The 13,974-nt window shown below is 31.8% G+C and overlaps 1 protein-coding gene across 1 annotated transcript in view; it reads left to right on the top strand.

Moving 5' to 3' along the window:
• LOC132132187 (single-stranded DNA-binding protein 2-like) overlaps positions 1 to 13,974 on the top strand; it is a 76,172-nt gene that overhangs the window by 43,349 nt on the left and 18,849 nt on the right. Inside the window, exon 5 of the mRNA XM_059544500.1 lies at positions 10,473 to 10,562. Within this exon, the coding sequence (XP_059400483.1) occupies positions 10,473 to 10,562 (90 nt within the window). The remainder of the gene's footprint in view (positions 1 to 10,472; positions 10,563 to 13,974) is intronic.

Below are 13,974 nucleotides of genomic sequence, written 5' to 3'. Positions count from 1 at the left end.
AAAACATTATTATCTAATTGATCTACCAGTTCACATTTACAACTGCATATTTGCTGCATAAAAACATAGGGAATGTTCCCATTGGTCTGAACAGAAACAGCAGACGGGCTTATTGAAAATGCTTATTCATTCTCTGCCAGCTGATGGCGCTGTCAGATTGCCAGAAATACATTGTTTTCCCCGACTGTTAACAAAACAGCGCAGCAGCTTACTTTGAAACATGCAGCACTCATATTTATTCAAGGAGATCATTGACTTTTGAAAATAAATCTTCACATTAAGCCATATCGCAATTCTTGTCTTTCCATCCCCAAATTTAAGACCTCTTGAAATCATAATTAAAACTTTCTTATACCATTTAAGACTTTTTAATGGCGTTAAATATAATACAATTCAACCTAGTATGTGGGCCTGTTCTTGCACACCCCCAAACAAAATCAAGACTTTCTAAAAGAGCATAATAGGACCCCTTTAAGTTTAAAAAGTTAATATGTCACAGAAAGCCAAGACTTTTACTTTGCAAAGCATAAAAATGCATTTACATGATGATACAATAATAATAATTATAATATAGATAAAGTGCTGGAACAATAAGGCAAGTGACATTATTGAGCTCTGAATATATTAATGTTGTTATGTTAGGTTTTTTGTTGTTGTTTTTTTACCTCTATCTTTACCTTTATGAATATGAGCTTAGGTGAACTTTATACATTCAGTTGAATGAATCTTAGAGCAGATACAGTGTCAACACAGAACAGTAGGAGGAGTTTTCTCAGTAATCTCATCTTTATTCCGATCTGAGCCGTTAATCGCCACTGCAAAGGCATCGCAGAGTGTTGACAAATGTGCGTCAAGCGCTCCTGCCAAAACAAAGACGGAACAGACTTAAGGCCAGCAGTATTGTTAGCTTCCCAGGAGAAATTTCCAGTCCAAAATTTTTGTCCATTCATACAGCAGAGCTGGCACCGAAGCTGGCTGCCAGAACAGGATCCTCATTACCATTCCCTGTTGCGGATTTGCCTTCTGGGGAAGTGCAGTGTGGTAACCATTAGCCCCTCCATCCCATTCCGGTACCCCATGCTGGTGACCCAGACTGTGTGCTATCCCATTTAAGAGGCTTGGTTTGAGGATTGCAGAGTAGACCCCAAATCTCCAAATGTCCTGAACTGACCCCAGGTGCATCATGGGCGGTATTTGTGTTCTTTCTTCATGTTAGTCACTTCTACAAGCAACTCAGTAGCTAATATATTGTGATTTGCCGTTTTATGGGGTAACAGATGGATGTTCATAGCAGGCTGCGTCCAATGTTCTCAAATTACTAAATGGGAACAGTAATGAGAGGAAAAGTGTTTTTAATTAATTACTTTATATCCAAATTTCTTGGCTGGATTTTCCTGAATCGCCACACTTTGACTGTTTCCATAACATTTGTTATTTTGCTTTTCTCACACAATATTACAGTTTACATGGAGTGACTATCTTAAATAGTGATGCTACCACTATATTTTTCAGTAGCGAGACCTCAGCTCATTTTACTAGCATATACAACTAAATTCTCTAGAAAACACAGTGTCACAAAATACTACTTTGCTTTTTTCATGTCACATTCTTCCTAAGATTAATTTTAGTGAATCAAATAGTTCTGATGGTTTATTTCAATGAACTAGTTCCAGAAAAAGTAATTGATTTGTTTGAGTCCTTGCTCATAAGTCAGTTTCACTTTTTGTTTTATTGAAATACTTAGTTAAAAGTTGCTGATTAGATTTAGCTAAAATTATTTAAATGAAATATTTACATTATATTGCATTATAAATATTTTCTCTATTTTCTCTTTTTTAGATTTCTCTTTGGTGCTTTTGTCTTTTAATTACAAAAAATATTTATTGAAATATTTAGTTAAAAGTTATTTAGATTTAGCTTAGGTTTTTTATGATTGTTACTTAAATATTTACATTATATTAACTCTGGGCTTCTTCGGGTCAAAAAAGACCGAAACCATGTACGTTTTAAATTTTTAAATTTTTTTGCTTCATCGGAGGGGGATGAAACTTGGTGACTTTTGTTGTATTACCTATGTGAACACACAAAAAAATCAAGGAGATGATTCTGATATGTTAAAGGGTCGTAAAAAAAAATTGCACACTTAGCTTCCTACGGGTCAAAAATGACCCACATAGGAAATGAATGGGAAATACAAGAAAATCCGAAAACTCAGAGAAACTTTGGTGGTACAAACTACAGATCAGCCACTGTGCAGAAAAAAAGTGTACAGCAATGAAGGGGTGACACTCTAAAACATCAAGAGTGCAAATAAGACACCCTCCCCCCCACACACACACACCCACACACACAAACACACACACACACAGAGAAATTAACTGGTAAGACTGAAACAGCAAATTTTGCTATATTTTACTATATAATCATAATAACTCCAAAACTATAGCAAGGAGAGTCAAAAGGTAGGTATCGTTTGAAAGAACTCTTTTTAAATTTTTCAAAAATATAAATTAGATTACATTTAGACATTGTCCTGCAGAGAAATTGCGGATAAAAGACAAAATATATATATAATTTGTATTATGATTTTGCATATCTTTCTTATTTGTCATGGAATAACTCAGGAAGGAAATAAGGTAGGAGGAAAATTCTTTTTTAGTGAAGTCCCCCTACATGTTAGCTGCATCTGGATAAAAAATAATAATAATTTGGATAAAGGAATCAAAAGTTACAGCATTTGGAACAGAGATAGCCTTTTTGTACAGTCTTTGACGCCCCCTCATGGGCAATTGTTTCTCCATGAAGAATATCTAGTCATAAAAGCAATAGATTATGTTAATTTTAGGCTCATTGTAATTGTAATAATATGCTGTAAAAAATGAAGTGCCATTTTCAATGATCTGTGAATGTTTCATGAGCTGTATGATGTTTTTGACACATTGCAGTACATTATTTTATAGATTATGAAAAAAAAAGAAATTGTATTTATCACCAAATAACTCAGCAATACTTAAGATTTTTTCAAAGTGGATACATTCACTGTAAAGGTCATACCCTAAGCTTTCAAATGACATCAACTTTGTGTTAATCAAGGCAATATTTTTGAAAAATATGGTAATGAATATTTTCGCAGCTAGGTGGCGCCTGCTGGCGGTACACTCGGTTTTAGAGGGATTACTCAGCACTCGTTAAGAGTTAATAAATGTGATTAGATGCATTAAAAAGCTGAGATCCTAAGCTTTAAAATGATATATAGATTGTGTTGTTCCATTCAGTGGTTGCTTAGTAATTCGATTTTTTTTCTTTCCAAATGGGAATAAAAAAAATAAATAAAAAAAAGCTATGGCAGCCTATAGGCGGTTACAGGACATTACACACATTTATTATATTTTAAAGCCACTGGATGGCGCTCTTCTCACTTGAATTTTTTTTTATTTTAGGCCTGCACTCTATTTTGATGTGCAATGGTGCATTTATTGAAAAAAAATTAAAATTAAAATAAAATAAAAATATATATATTAATTCTAATGGAAAAAATTGCTCATAAAAAATATATAATTAATGCAAAGTATCATAAAAATCTTTAAAAATTCTAAATAATATACAAAAAATATTATTGAACAAAAATATATTTGATTGGTTTTCCTGGGAAAAAAAAAGTTACATTTTTAAGGCTTCGGTCTTTTTTGACCCGGAGGAAGCTAAGTGTAACCCATTTACGAAGAAGCCCAGAGGGTTAAGTATGCATTTATCTTTATTATTGCTTCGATTGCTAAAATAAATAATGTTTTCTTAATGTTTTAGATTTTTTTAGTTTTTTTTTTTTATTTATAAATTTTTTACAAAATATTTCTAAATATGTATTTAGCTAGATTTTAGTAGCTGTGTCCCTGCACAGAAGTCTTTTCTTTTTTTTTATTGAAATATTTTGTTAAAAGTTGCTGTTCAGATTTAGCTCAGGTTATTTAAATGCTGTATTATTTAAATTAAACTAATATTTATATTTAATGTATATTTATCTTGATTTAGACAAATGATTGCTGTCACCATTATTTTTTTCTATAGTGCTCCGACTGCTAAAATAGTGACAGAAAAATGTTTTCCTTTTTTTAGATTTATTTTTGCCGTTTTGTCTTTAATTATAAAAATTTATTCAGCTAACTTTTTAGTAGCTACTTCTTTTATTAGTTGTTTGTTGTATTGTGAATTATTAATGAAACAAAAAAAAAAGTATTGTTGTAATTGTAAAATTGTAATTTGGGTACAGTTCCCAGTGTTAACAAACATTATAGGTCATTTTTGCTTTTAGGGATATTTCTCAGAAATGTTGATGGCAGCTGCTTGTTTGGGGAATGCTGTAAACATTACTAAAACGCATCTGATTAAACTTTATTCTCTGTTTGACAAGAGTTTTTGTTTAACATTTTCTAATGTCGTACTCGGGGACTGATAATGCTGCTATTGTGCATCAAAACAATTCTGCTGAAGAATCACAAATGTTGAGACCCATTAGCCTTTTTTTCCACTCAGAGGGTGAATTTGTTCTGCTGTGACTGCTTGTTTGAAAGGTTGACAGACTGTTGTTTGGCCTCTACTGTATATCAAGGCTGGATAAAGCTTCATTAAAGCAGGATCTTCTCTTGTAACACCATCTGTAAGAAGGTATTTGTAGGTAGAAGACACTCAGTTTTAGTGATCTATTGCTACCTTCATGTCCTCTTGGGAAGATTCTGCTTGTGAGTTTGTGAGTTGCATTTAGTGATTTTTGTTGCATCATGTATTATCCTTTCTCCAAAGACTGGAAGCATTAAAAATGAGTTATTGAACATTATTGTATATGAAAATGTACATTTGGTGAAATTAGATTCTGTGATGGCACAATAATACTTTACAAAGCTTTTCTGGTCAATTGTGTTGAAAAATTGTTTGTCAATACAAGCTTTTTTATTTATTTTATAAACGCAGTATACATTGTGGCCATGTAATGGTCAAAATCACAGGAAATGCCATGATCACAAGAAACTGTGCACAGACATCTCTTGGATATAAAACTATATTTACTACTAATATAATAATGTTTTCCGAGATGGTTTACTGCATGGGTTTTCAAACTTAGATCCATGCAAAAAAAAAAAGGGGGGGGGGGGTAATAATAATTTGTCAATAATTTATTTAATAATTTAATAATAATAACAGCAACTGAATTATTATTTTAATAAACCATATCATTAAATAATGTGATAATAGATTGTTATTATAATACACTTATTTTAATTAAATTATTAATTGTTATTATTATTAATATTACATTATTTAATGATACATTGGTTTTAATTAAATTCATAATACTTAAATTGATAATAATAAAAATTAAATAATAATAATAGCGATAATAGTAAATAATTTAGTACATTATTTTAATTATTTTGTTAATATTCCCTGTTTTAGTGAATCCACCTTATAATATTTACAAATTATTTGTAACATTAGAATTATAAAATGACAAAACATACTATGATACTAGAACAATATTATGATTCTAAGATTTAGATTTATCTTTGGTGCTTTTGTCTTTTAATTACGAAAATATTTATTTAAATATTTAGTTAAAAGTTATTTAGATTTAGCTAAGATTTATTAAATTATATGTTACTATTATATTATATTATATTAATCTGACACAGAAATCTAAATAAAGATAAACGCACACTAAATATAATTTTGATTGCTGAAATAAATAGGGTTTTCTTTTTTCCCTCTGTTTTAGATTGCTTTTTTGTGTCTTTTGTATAATACATTTATTTTAATTAAATTATTAATTCAGTTATTATTATTAGTATTACATTATTTAAAGGAGCATTGCGTAGGTTCTGAAATTTCTAACCGTTACTGACACCAGTGGTCGTTAGAGGAACTGCAGCCAGTCTCATGCTCGTTCTCAGTGCGCATGCTCTTTTTTTTTTTTTTTTACTTACGAAGAGTGTCCGTGGGTGTCTGAATTGTGCTGGAGGCTGGTCGCTTCTTTCCATCCGCAGAGTCCATTTGAAAACACTATTGCCGCTGCTTACTATAATGGCTGGCGTGCAGTACGGTTGTAAGCCCAAGTAGATGAGAACGCGCATGACGTCACATTTTGTGAATTTTGGCGCCAATTCGGGCCCGACTCCTCCACATACAATTGATACACAGGCTGATAGAGGCAACCGTGGTGGACAGTCGAGGCATCATTCTTTTTTTTACATCATGGCTGGCTCATACATGTACAAATTAAAACTCTATCTTAAAGACTTTTTTAAGTAAAAACCTCCACATAGCTCCTTTAACGATACATTGGTTTTAATTTTTTAATAATACTTTAATAATAATAATAATAATGTTCTAAATAATTGTTTAATAATTAAAATTTTATTATTATTTTTAATTATTTTGTTAATAAATTTGTATCATTATTATTCCCTGTTTTAGTGAATCCACCTTATAATATTTACAAATAATTTGTATCATTGGAATTATAAAATTACAAAAGATACTATGATACTAGAACAATATTATGATTCTATAATAATACTATTATTTTCAGAATGTAAATGTGTAAAGGATCTTAATGTTGTTAATACTAATAATACAAATAATAATAATGCCATTATTAATATTACATTACTTAAAAATATGTTTATTTAAAATTAATTAGTTTTTATAACAAACGCGTAACTCCAAGTAACACCAGTGAGTTGAGTCACTGATATTGATAGTGGACTGTCTGTTAGAACACCAGTCACTCATTCCTGCTCGCTGTCACAGGTCATTGATTTTATTAATCAGTGTTAATCAGGAGCACGCTCTGTGAGCACCAGGAATCAAGTGGGCAGCACAGGTGGAGGGAGTCCCGCAGCAGCCTGTTGAGTTGTCAGAAGTCCTTTAATTAACACTAGCAGACTGGACACAGGAGGACGGACCTCTCAGTTGATGGCAAGGGTCTGGCACACGGGGACAAGCTCAAACGATTTACCCAGAACTTTTCTGCTTAACGGCATTTACCAACGAGATCTGTGCTGCTGTTGAAAGGTTTTAGAGCAAAACCTGTGTTTAAATAGCCGTTAAGCTATACCCTGCCTGCTGAATATGTGACAAGCCACGCTGTTTTAATCCTTTTCCCTCTTCTCTTAAATAAACTCCCAGCAGGATGTGTGTTTTATCAGTTCCCTCACAATTCCAAGAATGGCATTATTACACTCGGCACTTCAAGCTTTCTGTCACATGAACGTAAAGCTCACAGGTCCATTACACTCAACTGAAACGGCCGCTTCAGAACCGAATTAAACCCCAGGTGCCACCAAGCCAAGCGGTAACTGTAGTCACTGAAAAGTAACCGCTGAATAATTAATAATACAAATGCCTTGGCAAAAAGGTGGTAGGTTTACAGTCGGTGGGGCATGTGTTATTTCCCCCCAAGCTTCGTCTTAAGTTTTTGTTTACTTCTGTTTACATCGATTGTTTGTGAGGGTTACATTTTTAAGAAGTAATTTGAATGTTTATGCTTAATTTTAATGTAATAGTTCCCCTGAAAATGAATGAATAATACTTGTTCCATTATTTACTATATATATCTCTTTAAATAAAAGAGTTAAAACCAAATTAAAATTAATAAAAAAAATGTATCTAGATAGATAGATAGATAGATATACTGTAGATAGAGAGACACACAAACACACACACATTTTTTATATTAATATTAGTAATATTACTAATATATATGTGTGTGTGTGTGTAACTATAATTATATTAATAATTATAATAATGTGTATATTCATATTATTTATTGCTTGAACTATACATATAATGTTTTGTTTTTATGAAAATGTAGTACACAAAAATATTGCTATTTATAATTTATTTAAATTATATATATATATATATATATACATATATATATGTGTGTGTGTGTGTTTGTTTGTTTCACTATGTATATTTTATGATTGAGTTTTATCTAAAAAGATATTTTACAATTTATATATAGATTTATTTAATTAATTGCAAATAATTAATTTAATTTATAGTTATTTTGCCAAACTGAAATTCATATGATTTAAGGATGAGTGCGTTTTAGGGTGAACAATCCCTTTAATTGTGCAACGAGAGCGTCAGTGAATCTCTAGGTTTTCAAGTCATTTTAATCACATCTTCTACACAGCGTTCTGTATACAATTGTATTACAAACACCCGCTGCAAATCAACATCAACCCAAAGCTTAAACACATCACCATTAACACTTTTAACAGCTCGCGTTTAAGACAGTCAGACATCTTTGCTTATTACATTAGAGCCATTTTGGTTTCCCCTGATTGGGATGCATGCTAAATGAAAGTTCCTCTAATCAGAGGCCAGATTTTATTGCTGTGCCCTCGGCAGCAAGGGTTCTATGACTGACTGTGGACCCTGAAGAGCCGAGGGACGTTAGTTTATCTTTGTTGGTAGTTTTGATAGAGTGCTTGCTCAGCACGGAGGGCATTAGGCTCATTATTGTGCCACTGCTATCAGGAGATGAGACTTCAGCATTACTGCAGGAAAACACAATATTCAGTCCCTCACAGCGGGATCTTATTTACCTCCACAAAAGATGGCTTCGCCGTCAATAAAACGCCACGGACGTTTGCACGACTCTCTCAGTTGTGATTTTTATGTCATCTTGTTGATGTAGGTGAACTGTAGCTAAAAGTTCTGTAGCTGTTTTCATCATCTAGCATTAGAAAACGCTCCTTCCAAGTCGTGTATTTCTCCACCTTCAATTTGCCATAAACTTCTTTGTTATTACTGGGCGGATGTGAGTGCATTTCCCCTGCTCATTTCCTTGTGTGCCAAGGGTAATCAGACTGTTGTGTCTAAGTGTGTGTGTGTCTCTCTTTGCATGTCAGTAAAGCTCCACACACACACACACACACACAGTCTCTAGTCATTGCGGCACAGTTTGTCTTGGTGCTGCGGCTATGTCGGTGTGCCAATCCGGCCTGGAGCCCAAGTGCTAGATAAAACATTCAGTCCCAGCCGGTTTGTCACTTGATGGCTGTTGTTGGATGGCAAAACAAAGATTTTCGTCATTACTGTACATCTAATCTAGTCCTCGTGTACAGTGTTAACTAACTAAAATCAGCAACTCTACGAACTTAACTACATTTTTCAGTAGCGTGACTGCGGCTCATGTGTTTTCAAAGCAATGGAGCTTTTCTAGTACTTTTTCCAGTGAGAACTGGTTAAAAAAAGTATTCTGTTTTGTAGCAAAATATTTAGTAAAATGCTGCTGTTCATCACTGTGTTGAACTCTGTTATATAAATCAATGTGTTTTAGCTGATATTTTTATTACATTCATCATATTTATTTTAGGTTTCAAAAGTATATAACATTTTCATAAATATAATTTTAATAATAATAATAAAATATATAAAAAATGATAGATAGATAGAATAAAGGTTTTGAATAAATATATAAATAAATTTTAATAAAGTGGGCAAATAATACAATCATATTTTTGTAATGATATTTAAATAATATATACATTATGTGTGTTATTATGATTTTTCATTAATTATAAATATTAATAATGTTAATAATAATGTATACAATATGTATAGTAAATTATAATATATATATATATATAAATATATAATTTTTGTTTTAGAGGTTTAGAGTAAATATATAAATAAATATTATTTTTGTAATCATTTTTAAATAACATAAATTTAGTGTGCGCCCACATTATTTGCATTATTGTGATTATTCATTGTTAAATATAAATAACATTTATATAATAATGTTTAACATAATTATTTATTTATATTTAGATGTGTATGTAAGGTAAATATATCGAAGTAATTTTAATAAATAAAATTTACATATGTATATATAATATATTTATTGCTATTGCTAATATTATTAATTATACTATCATTAATAACAATTTATGTTTTAAGAAGAAGAGGAAAATGAGAATACATCAGAAAATGTACTAATAAATAATATTTGATTGATTAGATTGACTTCACCAGAAGAAGACCTTAAGGTCAACATGATGACCCATCATCCATCCTCGTCTGCAGACTGACCCATTCTCTTGTGCTTTACTGAGTCTAACACATTAGTATCCTCAGACACAGTAATCCTGTCTTATTTCATGTGTCTTTGGCCTGCCATCTGACCTCTACCATCCCTGCCTGATGCTTGAAATTTTCAGAGGCGGCTGAATGTGTTTTCAGACAGAAAGCCAATTCTTCTGGTGGTTAGCAGCTGTTGACACTATCCATGTGTCTGTCTAAGACATGTAGATTTTGGCTTTTACTGTGTGTTTATGGGTGTGTGTGTGTATGTGTATGTGTTTGTCCTTGAGTGGTGAATGACCATCACAGTACGGTGTTTGGGGAAGCGCCGGTAGCTGTATATGTGTGTGTAACTGGAATTGTGTGTGTGTTTGTGATTGCAGAGTGCAGCAGCAGCTCCGAGTCCTGTCCTTGGAAACATGCCCCCAGGAGAGGGGATGCCGGTCGGCCCCGTTCCTCCGGGCTTCTTTCAGGTACACACACATGCATATGCTGCATAGCCAATATATTAAGTAAAAAAAAATAACTATCAGACTGCTTACGGTGTACTACTGCATACTTTTTACTATGGATGGTCGAGTTGACTGCACTGAATTGTGGGAATATGCTTCCATTAAGTTTTTGAGGTTGTATAATGCAAAATTGCTCACAGATAATGTGTGTGTATGTGAGTGACACCATCATATTTCTCTAATACTAGAGTTGGATTGCACAGGTTCAGAGTGACTTAAAATAACTCATGTGTGCACACTCATGTCACATCTCTTCAGTCAAGTATTCTTCGCTTAGACCTTTGATAGACTTGGATCTAGTCCATCTTGATCTTTCACTGGATTTTAGGGCTAAGGTGTCTTTGAATCCTTTTAATTTTGTCTCCGTGAGCCATAACAAAGTATTAAAATTCCTCAAACATTAACACAGGCAAAGACGAAAAGAACGCGCACCCATGGCTTATTTCTGAAAGGCGGAACAGTTTTGCTTACTGTGTGATTGTAAAATCCACTTCAGACAAAATGACTGTGGTCCTGGATACTTAAAAGAAAAGTTTTCTTTTTCACAAGCATGACCTTTGACCTGAGTGACTCCCAAATAAAGTGTGGCATGTTTTCATTTTGATCTGGTGTGGCTGTTTTGGTCTCAAATCACCGGTTTGAAGGAAAGATGTGCAGATGCGATGTGACCCAGATGCATAGAAAAGTCATTATCAAAGAAGAACGGAAACATCCTCTAGTATGTATGTTTGTTTAACTCAACACCTGTGAGGCATTGCTTAAGAAAAAGAGTTGAAAAAAGTGGCAGATGGGCCCCGTCAGCTTAAAGAGCGCTCATGAATCAGCCGTCTTTGTGCGTAACGTCACTATCCTAAGGAGCTGTGGTATTTGACGCCCAGTGTGTTGTAATTGGTTTGATTAAGAAATCAGGATTCCAGCAGCCTGACAGACTGAAGCAGATCTCCAAGCTTGGGGTGGGGGGTGCAGGAATCCCCTGCAGATCGCTAATGGTGCTCGTCTAATAGAACGATAAGATAAGAAGATCAAATCATCTTTCTTAAGTGGCTCAACAAAAGCTCATCTAACTCCTGCGGTTTTTGACGGGAACAGTCTGACTTGGTTATCAACATTTGAATTTGTTGCGTGTATACCGTCGAAGGGTTAACTAAAACTACAGCAAAAAAGAGAATTCATTATTTTAAATAAAATAAACATTAACTGAAATAAAATATTTAAAAACTTAAAACGTATTTTATTTCAGATAGAGGCCAGGCCAATTGCATATATACATTTCTGTATAATTCCTTTGTATTGTTTGTAACAAATTCTTGGATAATTTTTTGTATTATTTAGGAATCCAATGAAATGCAAGAAAGTTTTGATTTTGCAAGGATGTTATTGTTAACTAAAATAAAAAATAAAAACTATAAAAATTAAAATGAACTGAAATAAAGTTTTTGTATTTGTTTTGTTTCAGCTAGTTGCAAGACAAAAATTTATATATAAAAAAACATTTGATTTTGCTCTGTGTTCACAGTTACAAGATTGTTGCAGGGTTATTGTTAACTAAATAAATAAAAATGTTACTTAAAAAAATGTAAACTGCAATAAAAGAAAATATTTAAACAAATGTATTTATTTTATTTAAGCTAGTTGCTAATCAAATTGCATTTACATTAATTTGATGTATAATTTTTTTCATATTATTTGCATCAAATTCTTGCATAAAATTGTTTAAGAATGTTGAAAAAATATAAAACTCTCTGTGTACACCATTGCACAATTGTATCAGGGTTATTATAGTTTAAACTAAAAAAAAAAAACTTTTGTTGCTTAAAAGTTAACTGAAATAAATGATATTAAAACCAGGACTGGGCAATTTAACGCGTTATTATTATGTTAACACATTAATTGGTTAATGCCGACAATTATTTTATCGCGCGTTAACGCAGTTTTTTATTATTATGAAAGTCCGTTGCTCATTGGCTCTTAATACACATACAGACAAATCATGGGTCAAAGGAGGGGAAGCTCCCGATAATTATTATAATTGATCATTATTTATCAAACATCTTCCAATTTTTTTTTTTGTAAATGCTTAAAAAAAATGTCACAGGGTCATTATTATTATCTAAATTTAAAACAAAAAAAATCACTTAAACTAAAAAATGTTTTAGTTTAAGTACTAAAATAAATGAACTAAATTATTTAAAAAAAATTATATTAATACTAATACTAATTAAAAAAATATACTAATAAAAACAATAAATACTATATAGGCATATTTAAAAATGAAACTAAAAAAAAGTATTGAGTATTAAGTATTGAAAATATAAATATATAAACAAAAACTATAATAGTATAATCAGTGATACTAATATAACAATATATTTTGTTTATTAAGGGAATAGTTCACCCCAAAATGGAAATTTTGTTTTCATTTACACTGTTTGACTTTCTTTCTTCTGTGGAACACAAATGAAGATCTATTGCAGAACATCCAGACTTAGTGCTCTTTTCCATAATGGAGGTTATCAAGCTCCAAAAAAATAAAAATAAAAAGTTCCACAGAAGAAAGAAAATCATATTGGTTTGGTAGGACATAAGGGTGAGTTAATGATGACAGAATTCTCATTTCTTCTTTTCTTTTTTTGGTGAACTAATCATTTAATGGACACAGGCTAGGGCTGGGCGATATGGACAAAAAGTCATATCCCGATATATTTAGGCTGAATATCGATATACGATATATATCCCGATATTTTTTCCGCAAAGTGAGAGCAAATGTTCTGTCAAAGCCAAATATGACGTCACAAGTAGTTTTATTGAAACCGGCCATTTCAGTGAACAGTTGCAAAATCAACTGAATAAATAGTAAACAGGTTTCTTCACCTGGTTCATAATTAATTGCTCAGCTGTTCAAATAACAATAAAATTAAAAAAATATATATATAATACTGTATAACAATAGGACAGGAGTACCTTTTTTGAAATCAAAGCTCCATAAGGTGCACATTTAAATAAAAAAAATATCTTAAAAATAGCCTATAAAATAGGCTATTAAAATAGGCCAATCTTTTTCCTAAATAAATATATTTAAATGAGAAAAGTACAATATAAATTTTTTTTAGTTTTACAACTATAATGGCTTATTAAAATCAAAACAGATTTTATTCTCCTTTCTAACAAATCCACAGATGCAAATAACGAACATCACAAAAGAATATGACAAACCCTAGTAACTTAAGGGCAGCATTTACATATAAAGAAAGAACAAAAAGTGATCAGTTTAAGAACATTTTTTTTAAACATCAGCCTGAGGTTACCTTTTCCTTTTTGTTAACTCAATTTCTTATCTGAACAGTCTCAACCAGTTGCACAAGAAACAGATTAT

Source organism: Carassius carassius, chromosome 49 (genome assembly GCF_963082965.1).
Source record: "Carassius carassius chromosome 49, fCarCar2.1, whole genome shotgun sequence".
Taxonomy (NCBI): domain Eukaryota; kingdom Metazoa; phylum Chordata; class Actinopteri; order Cypriniformes; family Cyprinidae; genus Carassius; species Carassius carassius.
This window is presented reverse-complemented; position numbering and strand designations above follow the sequence as displayed.